This window comes from Anopheles coustani, chromosome 2 (assembly GCF_943734705.1).
Source record: "Anopheles coustani chromosome 2, idAnoCousDA_361_x.2, whole genome shotgun sequence".
Classification (NCBI taxonomy): Eukaryota; Metazoa; Arthropoda; class Insecta; order Diptera; family Culicidae; genus Anopheles; species Anopheles coustani.
The window spans coordinates 87,092,215-87,104,550 of NC_071289.1; the positions used below are offsets into that span (position 1 = coordinate 87,092,215).

Consider the following 12,336-nt stretch of genomic DNA (forward strand, 5'->3'; position numbering starts at 1 on the left):
AAAATCTGGCTGGAGACCGTGCCACTTACCGGCGAACATCAGTCGTTGCGAACAGACAGGCGAACGACACGTTTCTCTAGCTAAAGAAAACAGCGTATAAAGTAATCACGGTAATGGTGGGAAGGTAAGCGCGCTTCACATGATATCACCACCTTGAGCTACAATTAGCTCGTGAAGCAATTGGGTTTCCCATCGCGGCCAGGGTTTTGGGGGGAACGGTTTCGCTCAGCTGGAATTAAATACCCCCGTCAAATATTATTTAAACGTTTTGCCCCCCTCCTCGTTCCTCCTGGGGTATCACACGGTAGACATTAGTCTAGCGCCTACATGGCGGATTCTTCTTGCAATCGTTCATTAGATAGATAAGAAAAATGATGGTAGATTAGATGCAACGCTTGACAACCCAGGTCAGTCGAAAATCAACTGGCATCGGGGAAGGAACAGAACCTTCCAAAATGGTGCGGCCAATCTGACAATGAAAGAAACGTTTCGCGAGTCGTTTTAACCAACTATCGTCGTTTAAAATATTTCCTGCCACACTAAACTGTTTCTGATAGTGTTTGAGTGCTGCAAACCACATAAAAAGTCGTTCAAGGATAGTGAAACAAACTGCAGCCAATGGCAAGAATTAGGAGTAAAGAGTGGTTAAACCAAGTTTGAAATTTATCACCGGCGTGTTGCACATTCGTTGCACTCCGTTGGTGCACTTCCAGTGAAGACAAACACTAACGCGGGGCCGGCACGATGCAGCAGTGGTTGAGGGTGTCCTTGCTGCTGTGCGTCTTCGGGTTCTTCCGCGAGCTGCGCCCATCGGAGCCGTTCGTGACGGAGTTTCTTTCCGGCGAGTGGCGCGACATCGAGCCGGAGCAGCTGAACCGGGACGTCTACCCGATCGGCACGTACAGTCACCTAGCGCTGCTGGTGTTTATGTTTCTGCTCACGGACATCCTGAGGTAGCACTCTCGACGGGGAGGGGGGTTTTGGGGAAGTCCCTCGGCAGAGGGTGCCCGGGAAAACACGAAATAGCAAAAAAAACATACGACACACCGAATGAAATGTGGTCCCATCTGGGGCGCGAGAAATTATGACCCTCTGCGGAAGTGATTGGGAAAAGTGCTCCAAGCCTCGTTTTACGGCCGTGACCTGGTTTTGCGAAGTCGTTTCTTGTGCATTGTTCGTTTTGTTTCCGAATCAAAAAAAGGACTAGACTAAAAACCCACGAGTGTGTTGGAGATCTTTAAAATCAACCCTTTTGTTACGCCTAGAAGTTCCGCAACCAGAAGTTTTTCACACGTGAAGATTAACCCATTGCCTTGTCGGGTTCAGATGGTATTTTGCAATCTTCGTTGAACTGTTGCACGAGGCTGTGTATAAAATCACATCATTCATTGAAGCTTCCAAAGTTAGCAGAACGAAAGTGAATGCCATAAAGCCACCGCAGGAGAAAACTGAAAAGAAAGGTTTCTTGAAAAACAAAAACGATTCACCAGCAGAAGTTCATTTGGCTTTTGCGACGCTATTATTTTAATTTACGGATAAAATAAAGGAAAGCGCTTTCTAAACTACGAAGTGTTTCAAATAAATTATAGTCGAAGTAAACATTAACATTTGCTGAGAGAAAGAGATAGGGATAGAGTGACAGCTAGAGATTATTTTGTATTGTTGTTTAGTTATCAAATACGTTTACGCATTGTGCGCCAACAATTGTCAGTTGACCATCACTAGGAGTGGTTTTGAAAAACAATATCTGAGTGTCAATTAGGATTATGGTAGTTTTTCAAAGTTCAAAGTTTAAAATCAAACAGCTACAATATTTCATGTTGTATTGGAGACCAGTCAATTCTGTTGATTTGAAGTGAGCATTTACTATGTCTCTAAAAACTTTGACTTGCGAATTGCAATAGCTTGAAGTATACTCCAGCGAATCTGGTACCAAAACTGGCAAGAAAAACAACGAGAAAGAGTTCCTGACTTTGAAATAATTATTTCCAGTTGGATTTAAAACAAAATACGTTTGGATTACACATGAAAACAATTTTGCCAACTTGTTTATTGCCCAAACACGGATGCAACTTTCCATCCATGCAAATTGCAGTTCCCCCTCCCCTTGCTCCAGATGCGATCGAAATGTATCCAAACCATCAAACGGATGCGCGTCAGAAGTTTAAATAGTTAAATTTCCCCCCTATTCCACCCCACACACACACACACAAACACACATACATTCACAATAATTTGTGAGTGAAAACGGCACAGCCACCACCAATGCAAGACGTTTTTCCTGCTATGATCCGAGTAGAGCGGTGCCAAACAATTCCCTACCACACCTACCCTTGCCTGGCGTTCGACGTTATAGTTGCGAGCAGTTTTCAAAACAGCACTTAAACTGCCAAATTAAACTGACAACTTTTCACCCACGGCGTACCCTTGTGCAATCCGATGCCGGCTACCCGGACGGTGACCGTCATAAACCAGAAGCGGAGAAAGTGGAGCGAGCGAAATCTTAACATCCTACACCCCCCCGGTACGGAAAATTCCTAAAGAAAGTCGAGGAAAAATCAAAACATAAGACAGAAAAAGGGGGAAAACATTCTCCGGTTGATGGAGGAAAAACTCAAGTTCTTCGCTAAAAACGAAAGGGCGGATGAAAACCATTCCGTCAGCGACGGTACACACTTCAAGTCATAAACTCTTTAAATAATTCCTGCGAACCTCAACGTAAACAAAGTTCGGGTTGCAAGGATCCTAAGAAAACAGTTCGGGTGAAATAAATTGTGAAAAAAAGACGCCCGAGCGAACGAGATTTGGCGTAAATCGTTTTCAACACTTATCTCTGCCAAAGTCATCGCGTCGCTCGGTGAAATTTCCCGTTCGTGTCCGATTCCATCTTTGTGAGGCATGGTGGCATCAACAAGCCAGTCCTTCCCATGGTAGGGTTTTTCGGTTGTTAAGGAAATAATAGTGCAGAAGAATTCCTCCCCGGCCCTTCAGGACCTCCCCAAACCAGGCACCACCGAAGAGTCTATAGCTCTTCAGAAGCTAGTATAAATTGATTTTCCCTCCGAGTGACAGGAGTATCGTTTATTTCTGTCCAATCCACTCGTCCGGCGCGTCCACAGCGAGGAAAAGTGCAATGCAAACACGCGCCGAATAAGAAATTCCGTTCAAGCGACATCCCAATTTTGTCCGAGCGAAATCAGTTAAGGATGCGCGCCGACGGTTCCCGGCCCCCGTACGAAAACCCCTTGCAGCCTTTGTTGCGAACCTCACGAAGAGTGTATAATGTAGGGGAACTTATTTAGGTTATTTAATTATACACTCAGAACTTTCCGCTCAACTCGCGCTCCAGGCTCGATGGGCTACAGCTTTCGAGAGCACTTACCACCAGACAGTCAGGGGAACAAAAAAAACGGTCGCGGGGTTTCTGGGGACTCCATCCAGAACTTAAGTGGAAACACATTCACTGAGTGCTTTTGATAATGATTAGCTATGATATTTAAGATGAGCGTTCCCCAAACCTTCGCCCGCCCAACGAAGCAGAAGGAAGCGTTTGGTTTTTTTTGGCACCGAATCCTCGATACAACCGCTCATCATCCGAGAGTACGACCTTGCTCTTCCGTGAGAACCGGCTACCGACAACGGCAATTACTGGGTGACAGCTTGAATTAAATGCGAAAGCCCCGACCTCCATCGTTTTGTGACCCGTCAGAACGTCCACGCGCGCGCGTCCTGAATGGGTCTGAAATGGGTCTTGGAAAGAGTAATTCATCGGCTGACAGGTTAGGGGGCATACTATTTGCTCCCCCCCCCCCCCCCCCCCCCCCCCGACACTCTGGAGTGTTACCGGACATTTCTTAAACTTGGAACGGGAAAAGGGACAGCATTTTATCCGAAAGACGTGACCACCCTGAGAAACGCTCTAACATTGCGCCGACCGCCACATCCTTCGTGTGTGCAGGACTTTTTTCCACAAAAACGCATCTCCATTATTTCTGTTGACATTTTCAATGGGTTGATGTGTGTGTGTGTGTTTACCCTTCGAGCGAGGAATTTTAATGTAATTTGAACCATTCAGCAAAAGCAAAACCCCGATTTCGAAACAGCGTGAAAATTGCATTCCGGAACAGTTGATCCGAATATTTCTTTTCACCGTTTGGAGGATCTTTCTCTCCGTTTTTCACACGAAAAATCAAGCGTGACTTCCAAGAGAGAGAGAGGTATCTGTTCAACTAGTTCATAACAAATGTTTCGCAAGAACTAGTAAACTCCAAAGTGTACACAGCAGGATTATTATTCAAAAAACCAACATCCCAACCATGTTTGTCCCTCTAGCCACCGACTGCTGCAAAATGTTTGCAAAATCCCCACTGGCGGTAAATTAAAAATTTATCCACCAGGAATGCTGTAGTCTGCTTAAAATTGGTGCAACAATGCCGCACGTGGAGAGTTAAACTCCCTTAATGTCCTAGGCGATGCATGGTGGCGCATCTAAAATTAATTTCCTTCATTTGGTGGTGTAAAACTTCCGATGGGTTTGGTGTAGCAAAACATATTTAATGTACAGATATTTAATCCAAATTTTTTAACACGAAGAATAAATTCCATAGTAGTTGTTAAGTAGTACGATACGATCTCTTGTGATCTACTAAATTTTTCGTGATCAAAACCCATAATCACGCCTGTTAGCGCTGCCAGAAAAGAATAGAAAATATAATCAAAGAAGGCTTCGTAAACCGACATGGAAAAGGTTAGCAAAGAAATAGGGCAGTTGCAGTCAAGACTTTGTGAGAAGAGGTTGTAGAAATAGTACTTTTTTTAGTTGATGGAGGCTTGATGGAGGTTAGATAGAAAATTGATGAAATCCATGATAGAATTTGGTGAAATATAGATGGAAATTCGAAACCAATGAAAGCATCTACTAAAAACGACTATTCAGTTATTTTCCGAGATAACAACGCCTATGAATCAAATTCAAATAACTTGGCAATACATTCAACCGTATAAAAAGTTAGCCAATGCTTATTTACCTAGGAACATTTAAACGTTATTAATGGTAACACTAATTAGCAGAGAACCTCCCTCAGTTCCTTACGAACCAATTACTTCACGTACTACTCCAGAACCAGCTCAAAACTGGTCACATTTTCTTCGCCTCTGTTTATTCTGCTCCTTCTTTGAGATGCTGCCCGGACCTAGAGAGATAAAGCGCGGCCGAAATAAACTGGCAACCAGTCCATTAACACCCAGTCATGGACAGCTGGCCGACCTTGCCTTGTCGGTGAACAATATTCGCTTCAGCTTTCGCGCCACAATTTATTCTCGTTCCCTACCACTTTCTGCGGCAAAACCGTGTCAGAACTGACTGTGCCGGACCGAAACGGGGCGTCCATTTTATCACATTAACGTTTCATTACCGTTCGCTCGTCGACGCGTTGGTTTTTTTGTTGCACACTGAACCTCCATGACTGAATTCCGGACTTACGGGTCTCGCGTGTACTTTCGCCTCTGCTAACGTACTTTCCGGTTCGCTTTTCCTTTGGATCCATGTTTCCGGGCACTCGACAAACGATGTACTCGATTGTGCGGATGGCTTTGCTGCCTCAAACTAATGACCACGCACGCGGCTGTCGGACCCGGGCCCCATCAGATACAAATCGATAATTATATTTTCCGCCTGCGTCGGTATTGTCATCTGGTCACTGCTGCTATGGACGGAGTCGCTCGCTGCACTGCAGGTTGGTTTCCCAAGCATTTCCACACTGCTTCCTTTTTTTGTGTGTGCTTTCGTTCGTTGCGTGTCTGTCAGCCTTCATCAACCTACTTACCGACCGACATCAGCCGACAGAGTGACATTGATGATGCACTGTTACGGACCCCACAGACCGCCGTTAGCAACCGCTTCATTACCGACCGCCGATAAGTAACGTCGAAGAGACCCCTAGAACCAAGGCTCCACACGGTACGACTCCTCTTCGACTGCACGCAGCGTAAACAAGCGGACATAAATTGTGCCATAAACTGTTTTATCTCCACCATCGCCCTTCGGCGCCATTGAAGAAAGTGAACACTGCTTTCGCACTCCCTCTCCGGCCACCGTTTCTTATCAAAAAGGATATTTGTGCCAGCGTACAAGTCTCTCCCATGGCTTTCACCCAGCGTTCCTTCCTTTGCTTTCCGCGCTCAACGACCGATCCATTGAACGATTCGTTTCGCTACATTAACCCCTTGTAGCGCGTGCACATAAAACCACAGCGTCGGCAACCCCCTCGCCCAACCCAACCCCACCAACCACACTCACGATGAATTGCATCCCCTATCCCCGCGCTTTCTTCGGCTTCTTCTCCTCGCTTTGTCGATTTCATCTGATGCACACGATTTTTCTTTTTCCGTTCTCCGTTCCCCGGTCGCAACAGGTCGTGCAAGTGCTGTACGGTACGTACATGGCCTCGGAAGTCGCGTACTATACGTACATCTACGCCAAGATCAGCCGGGAAAAGTATCAACAGGTGACGGGCAACACCCGGGCCGCCACCCAGCTCGGCCGCTTTCTGTCCGGCGTTATCTCCCAGGTGCTGGTCTCCACCGGTGCGATGAACGTGCGCGACCTGAATTACATTACGTTTGGCGGTAGGTAACAAAAAAAGCGGGCCGTACAGCGGTGTCTATTCCCCAGTGTAACCAAATGAACGCTATGCTGGAATGTGAAGCATACAGAATGCGACACACCAGAAACAAGTACTGTTAGGAATGTTTTTGTCGTCCCCATTAAAATGTGTTAGCGTATGTTTTCTTTTCAATTATCATAACAACACCCATATTGTATCTATTTGCGCCTGCTTACATGAAAATAATTAGAAGCAGAAGCTTCTTGTTGTTACAGACCTTAAATGTTGCAAAAGCTCCACAAAACATGTCGAGAAATTCAAATCAAATATCAAATTGAAACTAGTAGGGTGCCTTTTTCCAATCTGTAAAATCACGAGCCTGGTTCATACAAATTTTGTGTCTGAAAATTACTTAATTTTTAACAAGTTAAGTTTACTACAACTTATGCAAATCAGGTGCATTAGCAACGCTGTAGAACATAGCAAAAATTTCTACGTTTGGAACGAGCTTTTGGAAATGTCGAAGCTACGGATAAATCTATCTGAAAAAACATGTAAGCTACTCAAGCATTTTCATTATCTTCGTTTCATTTCAATATTATTATTTCAATACTTTGATATAAAACAATCAAAACACAATTTCATTAAGCTAATAGTTGTACAAAAGAACATGATAAGCCAGATGTCTGATAAAAATTAAATTATAACTATTGAATAAGCGAGCAAACTGAAAATGCTTAGCGTACAACTCAACTATATGAAACGGTAACAGATATTAAGCCACAAATGGTCTGAATAGTAAACAAAACTGCTATATTCATAGAGGATGTAAATCAAATTTCCCATGCAAGCATATTCGAACCAAACCCTTCGCAATTGAGGCAGCCAGAAAAATATGCACCTTCAACCACCTTCCAATTTTCATTTCTACCTTTTACTCCTACCTTATCCTACTCGCGGTCAAGAATACCTACCAACCACCTCACTGTTACTAGCGCAGCATTCCAAGTGTGATCACATCACAATTACTACAATTCTTTACTTGATTGATCGATTGAACCCCGCGACACCCTTGCAGATCCCCTTTGCTTCAATGTCACGAACCCATGCTCCTCGGTTAGCTAACCGATGGCCCATCAATCAACTCTAAGATGGTCCGACATCCGCCGCTGTCACTTTGATGTCCTCATCAAAGATTAACCTACTGCCGCCTAGGGCGCAGTAGAGGGTCCGGCCAGCAGCGCCGGTTCGCATCCGGTTCCGGTCTGGTGAACGATTGATTTGCCACATATTGGGGGGAGGATGAAAATCAAGACCATCATCCCTTCGGGGCTGTGCAAATGAGCGTTAGGTCACAATGAATCCTTTACGGTCGTTGAACGATTGTTTAATTTTAACTTTTTCAATTCTTTAAGTAAATTATATGTACTTTAATGTCTATGGTTGTGTTATGTTTCAAAAAGGAACCTTGAAAATACCTTTAATTCAAGCTTTCTCCAACGGTTACAAACTACAAGGGAAATGCCGGAAGAGGTTTAAGTGCAAAAATAATTAAAAAGGTCAAGCATTGTTGTTCGTTAAAAAAGGAAAGAGGCAAGCAGCACCATCCGAGGTTGTTCGATTGTAATTCCCACTCATCCTACAAACACGTACCAATCCCCCATCCAATGAACCAGACATTATGATCGGGGTGTATGAAGGAAACCAAGAGCCCTCACGTAGAATGCCAAAAAGGAGCGAGAGCATCAAACAAGGGCGCTCGGAAAAGTGCCTGCAAACACTGGAAAACAAAGCTCCACCTACGGAAGGCAAGGCAACAGGCCTGTCCGACCAACAACGACCACCAAAGGCCTGCCGGTGATGAACGTGATAAAGTGTGTTTCCGGCGCGTGCATCCGAGCAGCAATCCTGCAATCGCTTGTTGCACTCCTGATGCCAGCGCGCTACACTTCGTTTGCCAAGTATTTCATTTCCATTTCATTGTCCACACCACGCGCCCCGGGAATGCACGGTGGGAAAAGTGTTCGGTTCGCATGGGGTTTTCCATTATTCCTCCCTTTTTTGGTCAGTGTTTTGAATCGCTGCTTCTACTGCTGCGCTGAATGCATCCGACGGAATGCGCCCATTTTCACGACTTTCCTTCGGTTTTTCTTTCATTCTGCAGCGCAAACATTTTCCTTGCTGTGGTCATTTGTGTTGCCACCGGTGAGGACGAGTGTTTACTTCTACGCCAGCAGCGATGACGAGCAGAAAGCAGGGCAGCAGCAACATCAGCAGCAGCTGGAAAACCGTCAGTCCGATGGGTCCACGGTTGGAAACGGCGAGTCTGGATCTTCCACACCCGGACCAGGTAACTTCCACAGGGGCGACTCATGCCTTTATGCTCTTGTTGACCGCAGCCAGCGATTTTCCACTTCCAGCCGAAACCTCCCCCGAAGCAACGCGAGAGCAGACGGATGCGGACAAAGGCGGTGACGTGGTCAAACCGGTGGTGGTGAGCTTTTCCGCGAAGCGTGCGGTACGCCTGCTGTGGCACCATCTGATCGCCGCCTACCGCCAGATACCGGTCGTCCAGTGGAGCCTCTGGTGGGCGCTGGCGATGGCCGGTTTCATCCAGGTGCAGGTGTACGTGCAGCTGCTGTGGCACGAGATCGACCAGGACCAGGGCACGCTGTTCAACGGTGGGGCGGAGGCGCTGCTCACGCTGCTCGGAGCGGGCAGCGCGATGGTGGCCGGGTATGTCGCGAACCGCATCTTCGAGCAGTGGGCCCTCTGGATACTGACGGTCTGCTCCGGGCTGCAGGGTGGGCTCGTGCTGTACTCCGGCTTCGCCACCAACATCTGGGTGGCGTACGTGCTTTACATACTGTTTGGCGCGCTGTATCTGTTCATGATCACCATGGCCAGGTAGGTGGGAAAAATGCCGCTCGACAGGTCTTCGATTATACCGGCCCGATTTGGAAAACAAAAAAGGGGGAACCTTTTTCCTGCATCAACCTCTAGGTCAAACGTGCCATGGGTGAACCCATTTCGGGCGTCATAAAACTTACACTTTCCAGCCGTCCCGAAAGCTAAAAAACTACCATTGCCTTCTGGATCGATGCAAAACCACTTGCCTGAAAGGTGAAACGAGAAAAACAACCCAAAGTCCTCTTCCCTAGTTTCAGGAATCTCGCTCTCTTACAAACCATCGGCCAAACTGCTTCCTTTCGCTTGTGAGCGTCAAAACGTAAAAGTTACTCCACCACCGGCCAGCCGGCTGCGATGATTCACGAGCTTTCAGGACGCTTTAATTCACGGCACAAGTCACATGCAAATTGCTTCGCCTTCAGCTTCACCTCCCAAAACAAAAAAATAACCATACGTCCTTAGTCCAAAAGTCAATTCATCGTCGGTTCAAGTGAGGGAAAATGAGAAATATGGAAACAAATGAACAAGTTTCCTACCATGGGCAATGGTTGTCATAAATTAATGCGTTTGCGGTCCCCTGACCCACGAGCATTTCCTCCTCTCGCTCAACTCGAGGCGATTCTAAGTTGGGTGGGAAAAAGGAAAGCAATTCTCGTTCATCACCGAATGCCAACAGGACTGGCATAATTGAAAGCGGTAGTAAGTACGCTTAAGACTCTCGACAGACAAAGAAGAGGCTTAGGAGCGGGTACTAAATGCTGGCCAAAGATTGAAAACACATGGTTTGATTCAACAAAGTGGAAACTTCAATAAGAGTTCCCAGTATTAAGACAAAAGAATTAGATATGGAATTCCTTGGGTACATAGCAAATTACAAAAAAAAGCAATTTTGGGTAAAATTATTCATGTTTCTATTTCAAGTGAATTATTCACTCTTATTATTTAAAAAAGTTTTCAATATTATCACCAGTTTAGCAAAAATAATAAAAATAACTTTGTCTTGTATGTAGTATTTTACCGGTAGCATAAATTGATCTTAAGAGCAATAATAGAGATCAAAAGTGCTACTTTATCTTCTTTTTGTTTGGGAAAATATTTGCAATAAAATATCAAGTATTATTTCTCCCAGATTATTATATTTCAACGATACAAAGTTACTTAAAAAAGTCTTTGCTATTTGGTTACAGTTAAAAAGTTCTAGATTATTTTATACCTCACTGTTATACTTCAAAGGATATTTGTTGGCTGTACAACAATGTCCAATTTATTTTACTCATTATTGAATGAGAACGTTTTAAAACAAACCATTGAAATCCAAAAGAAACTCATTTAAATTGTAAATTAATTGAATTGTTTTGCACCATCATTTCTCCGGAAAACTATTGAATAAAAAACAAGAGCATGAACACTTTTAATCAATAGTGTTGATAATGAGGTATACAGCAGTTTTAATTGTTGGTAATATTCATATTAGCCTTTTTTATCTCTGCTGAACCGAACCAACTTTTTTCATGCGTAAACACCGATTTTTCCGGCTAAGCACACTTAACAAAAGTAAAGTTAGTAAATCAATTATCTACTGACATTTCTATTCAAACGCTGAATTAGAACTTCGTCTGCTTTCCTAGCTTTATCCTTCTCTCCTCTACATATGACAACAAGCAGTCATCGATAAACTTTTGCCTAATGGCATCAATCAATCGTGTACAAATTGGCTCGAGCACGAACACGTACCGCTTCCCTTGTACAAGAAGGGAACTGCTATAACAGCAGTCAAATGATCAACTATCCGTCACCGTCACCAGATCGAACAAATAAACACCAGTAGCTCGAGTCGACTTTCTGTTGGCCAATCGGTAGAACCTCTGGCTCAGAAATCAATTAAAATCGTCCCGGAAACATAAACGACAACCGTCCACCACCCGCGGGTGGGGTGAGCATCGGGGAAAAGTCGTGTCCGTTTCGACGGCTCACATGAACAGCTTGGCATATCGAGTCCGATACACGTTTTCCCCCGGCGTAATCCTTCTCGACATCTCGTTCCGTTTCTCGCAGCGCCATCGTAGCGAAGTACCTGGAGGAGGACAGCTTTGGGTTGATTTTCGGCATCAACACGTTCGTGGCGATCGGCGTGCAGGCACTCCTCACCCTGGCCACGATCTCCGAGCGCGGCCTGATGCTGGATCCCCGGGAGCAGTTCAAAGTGTACGGTGGCTACTTTCTGGTGCTATCGGTAATCTACCTAATTGCCGCCATCGTCACCGGCGTCCGGAGGTTGCTATCAGGGGCGGCGAGTGAGGGTCAAGCGGGAGACATGACGACGGCGTGACCGAGGTCGGGACATAGGTTGGTATTGGGTTTGATTCGACGGAGAAAAAAAAGCAAAAGCCAAAAACACTCGAAACATAACTTCGCCATTTAGTGGAAAAAGGATCCGACTAACCTCACTTTTCTCTCTCTCACACCGGTTCATCTTCCTGCAGCTAGACTATGGCGGAAAGCTCCATCATTTTCGACGGACTGACGTACGTCAACGATGCATGCCGAGTGATCGAGAGCGAGGGAAAGCGACTCAAGGAAAAAGATGAAGAAGATACCTCAAGTGTCCAGCGCAAAAACACAAACTCCAAACGTCGCGACAAAAAACGGCGCCCTACGATGCGGTCTCCGGGCATCCGGCTTTCCGAAACGGGTCAAATTGACGAAAAAGCATTCAAGGGTGCAGAATAGGAGACGGCGAGGAAGAAGAAAAACAATACCACCACCGAGAAAGTCATCCACAACGCAAGCGGACTTGAGGGAAGCTTTCAGAACTGGTGCA

At 45.4% G+C, this 12,336-nt stretch overlaps 1 protein-coding gene across 1 annotated transcript; it reads left to right on the top strand.

Annotated features, from left to right (window-relative positions):
* The first annotated feature begins 744 nt into the window (after positions 1–744).
* Positions 745–11,844, top strand: LOC131265239 (thiamine transporter 1-like). The gene is made up of 6 exons (XM_058267500.1): positions 745–953; positions 5,648–5,735; positions 6,414–6,627; positions 8,770–8,955; positions 9,005–9,512; positions 11,571–11,844. Exons 1-6 carry the CDS (start codon positions 745–747, stop codon positions 11,842–11,844), a joined length of 1,479 nt encoding a protein of 492 aa, XP_058123483.1.
* The last annotated feature ends 492 nt before the right edge of the window (positions 11,845–12,336 follow it).